Genomic DNA, 15,146 nt, shown 5'->3' on the forward strand with positions numbered 1-15,146 from the left:
TTGAGACAGCACAGCACTGTTCACTGCACACTGAACTTTATTTAGAAAATACAAAAAAAACTGTATTTACACTTTACAAAATATAAATTCTGGATAACAACCACTAATTAAAGTTTCTAAGACCAAAGTCACTGGCCCTTCTGTGTAATGGACATTCACATAGTTCCCACTGCAGCCATTTAAAGTCCCAGTCCAAACCTCCTCCTCCTCATGTTAGAGGCACCTCGGGTTGCTCCTCACTCTCTCCTTGATCCCATTCCATCAGCAGCTCTGAGGACACCTCTGTAAACAGATGATCCCAGTCCCAGCTCACATCATCCTGCAGAGCAGAAGAGGGGGAGAAAAGAAGAATTAGAGAGGCAGAGGGAGACATACCAAGAAGGAGAGCATGGGGAACAGAGGGAGCAAAGAGAGGAGAATGGGGAAGGAGAACAGAGGGTGTTAATGTACACATCATAAATCTTGATTACCTGGGAGACAGAGTGGCAACCTCCCCTGGTGCTCTAGAAACAGCTGGACAGGCCTTCGCTTGGAGCTCACAAGCTATATTTACTAAAAATTCACTCACCTCTTTCACCTCCTGCTCCGGCGATAAAACCTTGGTGAGGAGCTTCAAGTCGATCTCTCCATCCTGAAGAAAGAGCGCAGTAAAATTCACTGAGCATGCACAAACAGAGGTGACGTTGGTTGCAAAATTAAATGGACCACCTTGATGAGCAGAGAGGTCGGAATATCACAGAGATATAAAAATAAATGGCTTTGACTTACTAATGTCTGGAACGCAGAGTTATACTTCAGATCATTGTCCAGATCTCTGTAGGTCATTACCTGGTTCACCTGGATGCTAACAGGGTGATAGACAGTCAGAATAGGCATGTGACATACTAATAGACTTGTATTTCAATCAGAAAAACAGAGGCAAGCCTGACTGCAGTGCTTTCACATTACACGCAAACCCAGACTGAAAAGTGGCTTTGTAGAAGTTTGGAGTTTGTGCACAATGAAGCTCCAAGACTTCGAGCAAAGACCACAGAGAGCAGGAGATGGTTGCCAAGTGGTAAACGCTTCAAATTGAAACCCAGCTGCTTATCTGTGGGTTGGAATTAAGTGGGGGGGCTCTCAAAGTGGCCGGGGCCTAGCAGTGCATGCCAGTCCTACTTACTGCACATTACACGCTACATTGCCCCCGCAATGAGTTCAATGTGGATATTATCTCGCACAGAGAGCAAGCCCCAGCCTAATAACCTCCACCGCTGTCATAGCCTTGCTACATATTCGACACATGTCGGCGTGTCTCTCACTGCCCTGTAAATCAAAGGGCCCGGTTAGTCGGGACCCTGGTAACAGAATTGTATAAATCACACCCAACTGTTATTTCTCCATTTCAGCCCGATAAAGCAAGACACTCTGCAGCGGCACGAAAGAAGGACAGGTAACCATCAAAGTCACCAGAGCAGACTACTGATCTCGTGTCCTGTGCAGACAGAGGTTAACTGTCATACATGGGTCTGGGGACATGCTGCTGTGTGTGTGTGTATGTGTATGTATGTGTGTATGGATCCTGAGTGCATGAACTTCTACGAGTTAAAGGCGTTCACTATTGTACCTTGGTGGAGCTGCAACTTGCTTGGTAAGATCTTCTTCCTGGACTTCGTCAAGTTCTGGAATCACTGGAATATCTGTAACCAAAAGCCGAGAGCTCAGTATTTTACAGACAATCTAATTACGTTTTTTAAAAAGAGTCAGAATTTGAGAAAATATCATGGTAGCCAGATGACAGACTCATCTATGATAAATACAGTAAATCCCCTGTGTATGGATGCTAGAAGTGCATATTTTTGTGTGAGTATGTGTATGTGTGATGTCTGTGTGGCACCCCCTCCCCTCCCTCTCTCTCGCTACATCCTCATAAGAGCTGCCCTGTCACAATAGCCATGCGGCCATGAATATTCAGGAGGCGAGGCGGCAGCTCTTCCTGCTGTGAGAGGGGCGCTGGCCAGGGGCTCCCCAGAAAGCACCCCCTGCTACCTTAGCATTTGGGCCCTGTCAGCGCCGCCCACCCCCAGGACCCGCAGTGGCCGGCAGGCCGACCTCCATGTCCACTCTGCCACTCCGACTGGGGCGGCATCCAGCCATGTGCAAGAGTATTTGCTTGCGGGCCCATCTGTGTGGGGTCGGAAGTCACAGTGCGGCCTGGCAGGGGCTGCAGTGCCAGGAGCCGCCAACCCGCTGCTCGAACAGTGGGAACCCACTTTAATTGGCAAAACGCAACAGGACAGAGGATGGCTCCACTCGCAAGAAGGACAGGGCAAACTTTCACAGCATTTTTCAGATGGACATTTGTAAGAGAGGCGTAATAACAGAAAAAAGACGGATTGGATGAAAATAAAATGAACGACTAATAATTAAGAAAGAGACTGATTGATATGTGTTCAAAGACTTTCATTATAAGTGACACTAGAAGGTTATTGTATATTTAAAGAAGAATGTAAGGCACAACCATCAATAAAGAAGAAACGTTTCACAAAAATTGTTTCATCATTGTCAACGGTACACATTTTTATGTAGTACAGACTTCACTGGCTTCCCTTCTGCCCTTATATTTTATGTGTTAACTTTGGGTGTCATGTAGCTTTCCTGTACAATATTTTCTGGGGGAAGGCAGCAGACTGCACATCCTTATTAGCTCTACAGCTGAGTGTTGACAGTGTGAGAGACAGAGAGAGAGAGAGAGAGACAGATAGAGAGAGAGAGGGAGAGAGAGGAACAGACAGATAGTGAGAGAAAAAGAGAGCTGGACTGCATGAAGAGGGTTGTCAGTAATCTCTAACCACAGTACTGCACCCTGAGGGGAAAGTCAATAGAGGAGCTAAATAGAGGTGAAGAGATGGAAGTCTGCATCTGATGTGAGGAAATATCTTCGCATCGGTGTCACTGTTCCCTCAAAATAACTCTGAAAATAAACTGAAGTTGAAGAAATGTCAATCTGTGATGGAACTTTAAATTTTAGCTCTACATGAAAAGTGATGGACTGAGAAATTATTTTGATCAAAAATTCTGAAGGCAACTTGTTCAAATCCTAACCCATCAACTTTTGGTAGATAACAAAAGCTCATCCCTCTGTTGATAACTTATTTCTTTCTCTTTTTTAATTAAACCAAATTAAAAATGCCACGCTCGTTTAGCCACTGACAAGATTCATCTGTGTTTCTGATATCCAAATAAATGCAGGCGCGGGTATTTCATATTCATGAGGCCCCGGTGACACTTTGTCCTCTCATTTACAAAGCACAGCGTTCAGCAGAATCCGTCCCCCCTGGACCCCCAATCAAATTTAATGGTCTTAGTGCAATGACATCAAAAAGCCTTGCCGTCCGGCTCTTTGCAAACAGCTTCCTGGGTTGTCTATCTGTCCACAGAGACACACACACACACATACACACACCCTTTTTCATTTCAGCCAGTAATACACTATTAACACACTCCATGAGAGTTCAATGTGAAGCACAGAGGCGTATGTTGTCTATATGCAAAGTCTATTATTAAGAGAAAAAAGGGAACAACAATTTTAAATGAGCTTCAAATTCAACCCATTACTGGAGGTCAAGCAGGGCGTCAAAGCAGCTGCAAACAAGCACCAGTGTTTTCTTCTAACGCAAAGGGCAGCTCCATCAGAGGGAGTCGTCTCTCCTCAGAGCGGCACGCATTACCTACGATGACTTCCTTCCCTCGGCCGGACATGTATCAAGGTGGCTTTTGTCTGGCAGCGAGCGAGGCCACGCGTATCCTTATTACACGGGCCCCGTCCGGCTTCCTCGCTGAAGCATGTAAATATCAAAAGGGGATAATTTGCTGTGAGTGTAGACATACTCCCGGCAGGCACACGCCAGTCAGCGACTTTGGAGAGCAGGACATCACTTGGGCTCCTATAATCTACACAGGGGTCCAGTCAAATGATTACCTTGGCCCAGAGTCCTTTTGAAAAGCTTACAGGACAATATTCAACACAACACGAGCTGAGAGTAAGACAGTGAGACATGAAACAAGATGAGTGTGTTTGTGATACTGGTGCTATTTTAAGTGACCAGCAGGAGGCTTTGGGGGGCAGCTGATGGGGAAGATGGGAGCAGGGGACTAGGTGAGCCTTCTCTCTCTCTCTCTCTCTCTCTCTCTCTCTCTCTCTTTCGGTGCTTGTAGCCAGTGGACATAAGGGATAAGGGTAGGGGACATAATCAAGATGGCAGGGGCTATCTCACTAACCCTCAGCACTGTAATTTCCAATGCCCCTGCCTCCAGCTCTGTATTAAGAGGTCTCCCTCCACAGAGTAATCATCTTTCCGGCGGCATTAACTGCAAGAGAACCAAACCTCTGGACTCTTCGTTCAAGCGGCCATTTGAACCAGTGCATTCTGGATAGTGATGGACAATATGTGTGTGTGTGTGTGTGTGTGTGTGTGTGTGTACATAAATGTAATAGAAACTGACAGTATAGTAAGAATTTCACAGTACATCAAACCCTGCAGTTCATATGTAAAACTCAACACATTTTAAATTTAATATGGAAGTTTTTACATACAATAACACTTTTTTAAATGGTAATTGCCAGATTTTGTGTATAAAATATAACCTTGCAGGTGTATATTTCCATTTGTTCTGAGTGACAACTAAATATTTTTGGTGAGTTCACTCATGAAAAAATTAATGATAAAAAGTAAAATATTTCAATACTAAAAATACAGTTGACTCAGTATTTTTCACAATTAGTGGGAATTATCAAAGAAACATGTTCTCTTACATCTGGATAACAAGATTTGTGAGGGCAGGGATTCTGCAGCACGACAGTCCTTAATTATAATGCTGTTTTGTCGCATTTAACCTTTTTTTTTTAAAAAAATGGCAGCTTCTGCAATTTGGACTATATTTTGAATAATTAAGGGATTAACAGACTTTTTAATTTTTTAATTTTTTGCAATTCATGACAGATTTGCAGCTTTTTAAAATGATCATTTCACTTTTTTTATGCACTGCAATATTCTGAATTTAGAAACATCTTGATGAACATTTCTAAATAGTTATAAGTTGTAAATAAAAGGTTTATGATCAATATGGCATTTGTTTATTTGTTCATAAATGGCATTACTCAATACTACCTGAAGTACTGGTGTGTAGTAGTCCTTTAGTGTTGTCACCTGAGCGTTTCATGCTGCTAACCTATCTTAAGTGAGGCTATTTGACCCTATTTGTCCCCAGCTGCCTTGTGCCACAAAATAGAACAATTATTCTAGGCAGGGTTTAGCTGAAATTTCCCCCCACAGTCCTGACATTGTTTGTGGTGTGCAGAGTTGGACCCTCAGGTGACTCGGTTAACGCTAGATCTGTATTCAACAGCACCTGTCGACACTGTTTGTGTGTGTGTGTGTGTGTGTGTGTGTGTGTGTGTGTGTGTGTTGGTGACCAACTGTACATTTAAATCCTGCGACAATATTCTCCATCAACCACAGATCTAACTTAATTTAATGAGCATACTCACTTGTCATTTTCATCATGCTTATACGGAGTCACACACTGGTCAAAGGCAGAGTTCTAACACATGAATCTATGCCGGATTCAAGGAGAAATATGGCGTGAGCATCAGTGAAAGGGATGATCTGACCGCCTGCTTATCTGCTCTACTTCCAGAGGATGAATGTGCCGGGGAGGCACTGGAGGGCTCCTCTTTGCCCATGAGCGGAGACACAGAGTGGGGGGATAGTGAGGGTGCTCTTACCTCCTTCATCATCTGATCCCTTGGGAGTTTGTGGTCGCAGGCGGCGGCTGTAGAAACAGGAAGTGTGAGAGTATGAATTATTTAATGCTTTCAAAATGCAGCCCGATGGTGAGGTCATCACAGGGAGTGAGTGAGTTGACTCCTGAGCTGCTTTGCTTTGATGATGGGCCTGTTTTGTCTTGTCTTTCTCTCATGGTAGTTAGGACACTTGCTCAGTGTGCTACACTCTGACTGGACTACTGAACAGTCACTTCTGCCAAAAGGCACTGACAGTGCTATGAGATGCTGTAGTGCTTGTCTAAGTGACCACTCTGGCAGCCTAAGACAAGATCACCTCCAGGATTTTTTTTTTTAAAAAACACACTCAGCTGGAGCAGCAGTCTGAATAAGTATTACTAAGACAAGACAGTTGTGACAGGAGCACAACATAAGGGATTTTTTTGCAGGGTAACAACTTTACACATGAAGCCTGAGTCTCACGACAGCCAGTCAGGCACCAGTCTCCAACTGCGCTGATGAGTAAAACATAGACAACTCCGTCCTCTACCTGCCTCTTCTCGTGATGTCTATTCTAGTCACAGAATGATGGGAGGGAGCGTGAGGGGGAAAAAACTAGAATAACAGGAAAACTTGGCTCCTAACAGCAATAAAAGTGATGACAACTCAGTCACGCTGTTTTTTAATCATGTTAAGTGATTGTTCTTGGAAGGTGAGGATTAGCTGCAACCAAGGACAATCTGGAAGTACAGCGCTATTTCCACTTTACTGCAAAGGGAACAAATATTTAAAATTACCTATTTTATACAAACACACAAAATGTGACTGGCAGTGAATTCAATCAACATCAGCAGGTCTACAATGAAATATGGATGTGGTGGCAGAGTGAACTTACTCTTCCAGGTCGTCAGCTGCAAGTCTGCTTGAAGATCTGTACAGCAGCAGAAAAAAAAACAACTGTTAGACAAATTAAATAACACATTTGTTAGATTACATTATTCCTTGATTCAAAAGAATGGTAAGCAAAAATCTCTCTATTTTTTTCCCCATTCTTCACAGAGTCCTCAGATTTACTCTGATGGGTACACCCTCTTCACCTGTATCTAATGATAGTAATTCTGCTGTATCAGACACAGTGGGGTCTACCATAGTCGTGTCTTCTCCTATCCTCTCTGTTTTCTCAGCTTCGTCTCCTGCTGGATCGTGCCGCTATTTTCGGACCTCTCTCCATTTACACAGCCCAGCTTGAACAGAGCTTGCCAGACACCAAAATACTGTGTTTTGACACTTCTCTGCCTCAACACAGTATTTTTAGCATTCACTATCGGTTTTAAGACAGGTAGCAATCACACCAGACACCAAAGAAAATGTTACCACATTATTGTTACCTAAGAAGTTTGTGAACATATAAATCACTGTTTAATATAAGAAGGGAATCAAAGCAGAGTAAGTTTTTGTATGTTTTAATAAGTGGCCAAAAAGTGTGTATAAGAGGTTTAAATCTTTTTTCATGATGCAACGTGGTTTTGTTAGTTCTCCTGGTGGAGTAGTGCCCCCTACTGGTTTTAAACGCATCACATCCAGTCATTTCTTTGCTGTCATTTTCACCCTTTCATAGTGCCAGAAATCAAAATAGCGGCCCTGCAGTATCAACTGATAATAAAAAGATATTCCTTTAAAAAAAATATGCATTTACGAAAAAAGTAATAAAATAAGTGTGTATCATAATACATATAATAAGTACAAATGCTAGCATTCAATTCACTGCACACTAATCAGTGTTCATGAAGCAGTAGGGACAGCACCAGAAAGCCAAACCCCCTGTGAATGAGCATGATGAATAAATGAAAGCTTCTACATCTAAAGTAGCACCTGCACACCAACTACAAACACTACTTTTAGTTCACCATAAGAGGGATCCCTCCTTCTTCCTGTGGTTATTTCTTTTATTTTCTGTTAAGGTGTTTTTCTGGGGTGGGGGGTGCTGAACAGACTGTGAAGCCTTTGAGGCAAATTTGATTAGGGAGTTTGGGCAATAAAGATAAAATTGACTTAAAAATCAGAGCTGTTTGGTTCACACAAACAAACGAAAAAAAAATAGAGACTGCACAACAATGTCCTTTCGATTAGACATTTTATATTACAATGACCTGTCATCCTTTTTCAAAGGGAGACCCAAAATAAAAGGAGAGAATGACATAAAACACAATTAGCAAAACAATTCTCAGCTAAAAGTGTTTACTCCTGTTTTGTCTGTCTTATCCGTGCCATCTGAGTGCAGACTATCAGCCTTGACGGTACTAGAGTCCAACCAGGCAGGGCAGAGAGGAGCTGAGGGAGCCTACCTGCCTGCCCTTGGACTGTGTCCTGTCTGGGGGGCGGGGGTGGCGACACTTAAGACACATTACAGGCCCCTTGATTAAGACTCATGTAAGGCAAAGCGATAGACATGGTAAAACTGTCTGGAAAAAGTTGTTAGGGATAAAATATATTGTGACAACCTGGTTTCAAAGGTTCATCAATAAACTGACAGATCATTTAGTGTCAATTAGAAGTGATAGATCGACAAATCCTGGGATTTCTGCGCTGGGATTAGTGGGAGGAGGGCGGCGGTGATTGAGCATGAGGGGTGACATTGAAGGGAAAAGTCCTTGCCGGTTCCAGGGGGGACCATTACTTACTTTGTTTCAGAGAGGATCAATGCGCGTGCAAACCCCTTTTACACCTCCTGTATTTCAATCGCTTTGAGACCAAGAATCAAGCTGGGTTACGCAAAAAAGCAGAGAAGCGACACGCTGACCTTCTGTGAAAAAGGAAAGATCTATTGAGTTTGCTGTTTTTCCCTGCTTGCACTAACGGTGCAGTAAACTACGCAAATAAGCACAATTGACTCAGCCTGTTCACTTCAATGCATCTCCTGTGCTCTCACCTCCACTGAGACTGAAAAAAAGGAGGCACAGTGGCAGGTGGGAGAGAAGACAAGAGAGGTGGTTCCACAGTACAATAAAATGCCTCATGTTGATTCAGTCATGTATTCAGATTTAGATCTGTTAGTTGAAGATGAAAGCTTTTGGCAAACAGCTTCCATCTGTTCCAAATATTTCATGAATTCTCCATGTTGTGCTCCCCGTGTAAAGAGCAGACTGCAGTGGTGAGGGGTGATTAAGTGGCTTGAACCCCTGTGATGAAGTGGCTAGCTGACTAACAGTGCCCTCCTGTGGCTGATGCATTAACCATGTCAATTACCGCCTTGCTCACAGATGAAGACGAATGGAGAGTTGCCTGCTCAGACAGGCTCCCTCTAACCTTGTTGATTCACAGCCTGAGTGCCAAATATGCACTGATAAATAAGCTCATTCAACAGTATGAGAGTTCATTAATAACACATAACCCGAGACCGCAGTGCGCGGTCGCCGCCTTCGGCATAGCCAAGGGAGAAGGGGGGAAAAGGTGAGGATACGTACTTGGCAGAACCGGAGCTGGAGCATTCTTCTGCCCAGCCACCCTGCCGCCGGGCTGGTTTAGGAGGAGGGCCCTGAGAGATGAGAGAGGTTTAATAGCAAACAGCTTCATTGAATGTTTGCTCACTCACACAGAAGATAAATAAATCATATTTGCTACAGTTGTTAGGCTTTAATCCTGAAACATAAAGAACAGAAATATCTTCTGTGTGTAAGAGACCTCTTAAAGTACTGTCATAAATATGGGGTCATGTTTTCCATCAGTACCTATCCGACATAGTGGTGAATAGACTATATTGTGTACTTTATAATAGTAAAAAAGCCATGAACAAGAGACCTGAAAAATGTGCCAGGAGGTGGCCTTCTTATTTATAACAACAGAGAATAAAGACCCCAACAGAAAAAGTAAACCCTTAAACTTGACATAAATGTGAAAGGCAGGGCTGCAAAGATTAATCAAATTAGTATAATAATTATTCACCACCTGTTTAATTATCAATTGATAGGTTTAAGTGCATTTTCAAGGGAAAAAAAAGTCAGAATTCTGTGATTACAGCCTCTTTAATCTGAATTTTTTTTTTCTTGTTTCTTTGTTCCTCTATGACAGTAAACTGAATATCTTTGGGTTGTGGACTAAACAAGACATTTGAGGATGTCATTTTGGACTTTGGATAACACTGATTTTAACAAGATTTTATAGGCTGAACAACTAATTGAGTAATCAAGAAAATAATGAACAGATTAATAGACAATGAAAATTACCCATACAGCCCTGGTAAAAGGCATAAAGTTTAAACATCCTGCTTAATGTATGGGGACCATTTAAACCAAAGTTCACCCCTATTCCTGCACTTAAGTAAGCTATGTAAAGCCCTCGGTATAGCAAACAATATGCCTGGTATGTGCAGCAGAGTCAGCTATATGCACCCCATTGTTTTGTTTATTATAGTTTTCAATACGTATAGTTTCCAGCACCAGAACATATGGAACAGAGTGTGGGAACTGCCAGGGCCTGTAAGTCCGACCCTAAAATAGATCCACAAATGAAAAAAAAAATGCCCCTCTCCGTCTCGTTCTTTGATTCTGAAAATAGTAAACTGAGTATGCATCTCGATCCTGAGACTGAGACCCTGAGACCGGCACTTGAATGAATGAATTCCTCGAGGGTGGGCACCAGACAAATGAATTAGGGAAAAAAAATAAAAGGCACAACATTTCTCATTACTAAATTGGGTCTGCAGAGGACAAAGTGCTCGTGAAGAATTTCATTCGTTTATGATGAAAGAGGAAATAATCTTTCATGGCCGGTTCCTTCACCAAAGCCATTTATAAATCTGAATGTCACCATTAAGCAGGGCAGAGGGAGGAGGAGCCTCTCTGCTCTGCTGTATATTACCATTAATCGAGAGAGCTGAGGCCGAACTAGCTCCCTCAACTTTGTGTAATTAGTAACTGTCTCTTTATTAGGAACAAAAGGGATTACAATAATGACAACTGAGTCATTTTAAGCAACATTACAAAAAAGGGAGATCAAGTGATGTGAAATCTCTCTGATTTTTAACGTTTTTGACAATGAACATTCTTCATGAGGGACAAGATAATAGAGTCAAGTGTCTTTGAGTGTAATAAATGTATCCTCTGACAGTTATTCCACTCTACAAAAATGGAGAGGACCACAAGTGTCCTGAGAAACAAAATAAATCTGCGCCTCCAAGTCTTCATGACCAAATATGAACCTCACAGTCGTAGTAAAATAGTTATGGCTGTTAAGGCAATTAGCTTATCCCTCATGGTTTCTAATTTTAAGGTTCTCTGATGGTCTCCAGGGCAAGGAACTTATGATGACCAAACCCTGTGAGCCCATAAAAGCAAATGAGGCTTTGTTTAAAAGGATGTCAGGAATGCGACCAATCAGTTGGGTATTTTCGGCAGAAGAGGCCGGGGTTGATAAACGAAGACTGCAAATAAACCCACCCAGTCGCACGACACGCTGGAAAAATGTATTGCATGTTCACAGCAGGTCAGAGAGGGCGCGAGAATACTGGTTCATACATTAGGGATGTTGGCCTAATTTGGGAAGATTAGCCTAAAGCAAAGGCATCGCTGGAATTGTTTTGCTTTGGGAATGTTGGCTAGTTTACAGTTTGCCGATCTAGGAGACGTGACTGATTCCATGAATGCCAACGATAGTAAAGTGAAATTATTTGTTATATGGCAATTGTCACTTCTGATTTGACTCCTCTCATATATTTTTGCCCTATATTCAGTCTAAATTTAGCAAACATTAGCTCCGACATGTTTTGTAAGGCAGAGATCACAGAGAAAACTTTATGACAACATTTCTGCTTTTTAAAGTGATTCACAACAGGCAGTATAAAGAGAGGATTTATGAAAACTGTTGGTAGATTTATGGGGATGTAAGTGATGTCATCTGCTTGTTTTTCAATTAGACAATTTACAAGAGAACAATTACAATGCTCTGTGACTCTGAAGCTTGAAAGGATTTTAGAGCTTGTGTGAAGTAACACTTCAAAACATTTCATGCAAGCACATCAGAGCCATTACACACAGGACAATAAATGAAGAGCAGCTACAGTTTTGGAACACTGACTGCATTTGCTTTAAAACCTGCTCAAGTAGGAAAATGGCAACTCCTACATCTCTACATAAATGAGCACTCCATTAAAACTTTATACCATGTGGGTCAAGATGGTGCTACTGTGCGTGCTGTAATGTGAGAGAGGTGGTGAATCTCAAGAGGCCTGGATATTAACTACAACAACACTTACTGTAACAGACCGGCATTTACTAGTGTAAATGGTATAAAGCTGATGTCTGGAGGATTAGCAGCAGAAGCCATGCAAAGTCAGCGTTTTGTTCATGCTACCTACCTCCTCATCATCCTGCGATTCATGTATGAGACAAAACCAAAACGCATTTTGATTAAGTTTATTGTGAGGTGAAATCATAACATGCAACTAACTTTACTGTTATCACGTGATCACATACTTCTCCCACTGAAGCAGAGGTTGAGGACTTCCTTACGTGACGAGAGTCTTCAAACGATGACTGGTCTGCTGCAAGGCGAGCTCTTCGTCCAGACTTTGCAACCTGGGAAATGTGCATAGTTTTAAAATGGGAAATAGAGTTTGATATAAAGACAGAAAGGGCAGCTAACAGAGATCTGGGGGATTCGTCTAGCTTAAACTGTGCCATCTAATGAGCAAACCAAATGTTGTCTGGATGGACTCAAGGTTATTTCACCTGTATGTGTGTTGTTTAGCTTAGTCACTTTGTAAAACTTCCAATTCTGTGAAGTCACATTGTGTAGCTGTGGTGATGACAGTTTTCTTTAGCATATGATGGGAGCATTAATCAACAAATGAACATAATTTGAATACATTTCCTTGACAATGGAGCAGAAAATCTGCCTAGGGGGCAGGATTCTACTTTCAAAATAGGATGTAACATTATAATATACATTGGTAAAATGCCAATTCTGAAATTGACAGCATAGTCATCCAGAATTTCTGGAAACATTACTGTCATTTGTAGACAAAAGTTTTTTTTATAAGCGCTGAAAACTCAAATTTTCATCCCAAGTAGGGTTAGGAGCTGTGAAGTATCTCAGTAGGTGGAAGCTATATGTCCATTGGGCTGAGGTGAAATCAATAGGATGATACATTTTATGTTGTCAAGGGAAGAAAAGGAGTCAGTGGACATGCTAATCCAGACCCCTGCTTTAATAATACTCTATTAAGTTGGAGATGATCTGTGGCATCACTATTTAAGCAGTGCTTTTCTAGCAATTATGAGTACTTGAATGTAATTCAAATATTATAAGTAATTGTTTACTTTTCATTGCAAATATTTCAGCACAATAAAAATGAACTTTAAACAATCAGCACCCCAAGCATCAACACACAGGAAAGTGAATATACCCCTCAGGCATCCTAACTAGCTGCAACATGTATTTCTAGTCTGGGAAGGTCAAGGATGAGAAAGATGCTTTTAATAGAGAAATGATGTGATGGCATTTAAATTACAGTGTAGTTACAGTTACGTGTTTGTTTTTGTTGATAGAGCACTTACATGCGTCCCAAAGGCTGAAAGAGGGGAAAGAAACCCCTTCTGTGATAAACAAAACATCCTATAAAACATTGAGCTCAGCTGCTAAGCATGTCGGGATATTTCAGCTAGCACGGCGAACTACCTAGTTAACGTTAGCTGCATACTCAGAGACAAACCTTGCTGCCGTTGCTCAAAAGCAGTAAATGATAATGTGTCTTTGCTGATAGCAGGAAGAGTTCATAGCTTTCTTATTCACTGACTGGCTAATATTAATGTTTACGTTAGCTTCATAGCTAAGTAGCTAGCAATAGCCTCGCTGCACCGTTACAGTCTGTTCTAAACTCCGTTTACAGGGCACACAATTAATGTTTCCTCTGCTCCTGTTCACTTTTTAAGCGGTTCACTCACATTTTTCACCGCTCCAGCATCTCTGAGCAGAAAGTTATCGTCCATTTCTCTCCTCCTTGCTAACTCCAACCAGAGCAGCAGCGTCTTCCTGGTAACCAGGAAGCGTCATATAGCAACGCTCTCCATGACAACGCCGATCAGAGGGAGGGCGCGCGCTCCTGTATGTAAATAAATAAATGAATATTATAAAGCTACAGATACACAGAAAATACATGAGAAATTGAGTATAATGTGTTTTTTCAACGTTATTATTGATTATTGGTTTTAATCATTAAACCAAGAGAAATACATCAGTATGCAAACATATACACCATACCATAATAATAGTAGTAATATTAATAATAATAATAATAATAATAATTATGATAATAATAATTTAGTAAATAAAAATAAGTTATAAAATACTTGTTCAAATAAAAGGCAGAATACATGAATGTTATCTATTTAGACATTTTCTTTTCAGTCCGTTATAACTATATATATACTTAATGTAACACTGTTGTTCTTGCAAAGTCCTTGGGGTATACTCTAAGTGCACGCAATTTTGCCCTCAATGGGATGTTACTTTTAGTTATCTGTGATAAGCATTTAACAATATTTCCCTAAAATAGGCCTGTGTCTTTGGACACTCCCACAACCAATGAAACAAAATTCCTTTCTTATTCAGGAATGTTGGGGAGAGATGATGAAGTTGACTGTTTTTGTGCCTTTAAGCAGGTCAATTCCCAACAGACTTCACTGTTGCTGCTGCTGAGTATGATGATGATGATGACTATAAATGCCTCTAAAAATAATTCATCCCTTATGCATCAGGAATGTTTATCTTTGCACTGTCTTCCCTACTGTACGGTTAAAAGCCCAGGAGGAATTTGTCCCTAGATACCACACCAATCTAGCTGTCTCTGGTACATCAGTGACCCATACTGGTCCATTGTGTCACCAAATTGCAATGCACAGTGTCACAAACACAGATATCTCAACTGATGAAAACACTTAAGAATCAAGTGACTATTTCCTAAAATTAGAGAGCCCATGCCTTGCACACTTAAGCATGCAGTTACAGTGAACGATCGGCCAATCACTGACTCAGTGTTGCTTCAGTCAAAAATGAGGACCAGCTCTGAGGGACAGCACAAAAATGATGTCATCTAAACAATCAGATTCAGAGTTTCCCTTTAACGAAAACAAACAGCATCTTTCCCACAACTCCCACGCCTTTATCATTTCCCCTTCACATCAATTCCTGATCCCATACAACCCCATCACATCATGTGGCCTGCCACAGTTTACACATGCAGCCACAGTCTGAGAAAGGAGGTAGAAGGACGGGATCTGAACTTTCCTCTGACTGTTCGCTAGATGTCGCTGTTGCGCATGTTTTATGTTTTTTGAACGGTAGCCGCATGGAGCGGATCACAGCAGCTGGCTGGGCTCCCTGTGCA

General features: G+C 41.6%; 1 protein-coding gene across 2 annotated transcripts; it reads right to left on the minus strand.

Annotated features, from left to right (window-relative positions):
• ift43 (intraflagellar transport 43 homolog (Chlamydomonas)) lies at positions 1-13,818 on the minus strand. 2 transcript variants are annotated; one of them, XM_073484181.1, is made up of 9 exons: positions 13,705-13,818; positions 12,235-12,336; positions 9,229-9,299; positions 6,660-6,695; positions 5,768-5,814; positions 1,607-1,679; positions 769-844; positions 569-631; positions 1-319 (listed from the first exon to the last, which is right to left on the minus strand). In XM_073484181.1, exons 1-9 carry the CDS (start codon positions 13,747-13,749, stop codon positions 209-211), a joined length of 624 nt encoding a protein of 207 aa, XP_073340282.1. In that variant the 5' UTR covers positions 13,750-13,818; the 3' UTR covers positions 1-208. The 2 variants fall into 2 exon arrangements, with proteins under 2 accessions (XP_073340282.1, XP_073340283.1); XM_073484182.1 differs by having other exon boundaries at positions 12,271-12,336; positions 13,705-13,768.
• Positions 13,819-15,146: the final 1,328 nt, after the last annotated feature.

This window comes from Pagrus major, chromosome 16 (assembly GCF_040436345.1).
Source record: "Pagrus major chromosome 16, Pma_NU_1.0".
In the NCBI taxonomy this organism is placed as follows: domain Eukaryota; kingdom Metazoa; phylum Chordata; class Actinopteri; order Spariformes; family Sparidae; genus Pagrus; species Pagrus major.

Coding starts and splice junctions, on each gene's coding strand:
- ift43 (XM_073484181.1), bottom strand. CDS start 13,749: ATGGACGATAACTTTCTGCTCAGAGATGCTGGAGCGGTGAAAAAT. Junction 5,815..6,659: donor GCAGCTGACGACCTGGAAGA/GTAAGTTCACTC, acceptor CTGTTTCTACAG/CCGCCGCCTGCGACCACAAA. Junction 1,680..5,767: donor GGGATCAGATGATGAAGGAG/GTAAGAGCACCC, acceptor TTTTGGTTACAG/ATATTCCAGTGATTCCAGAA.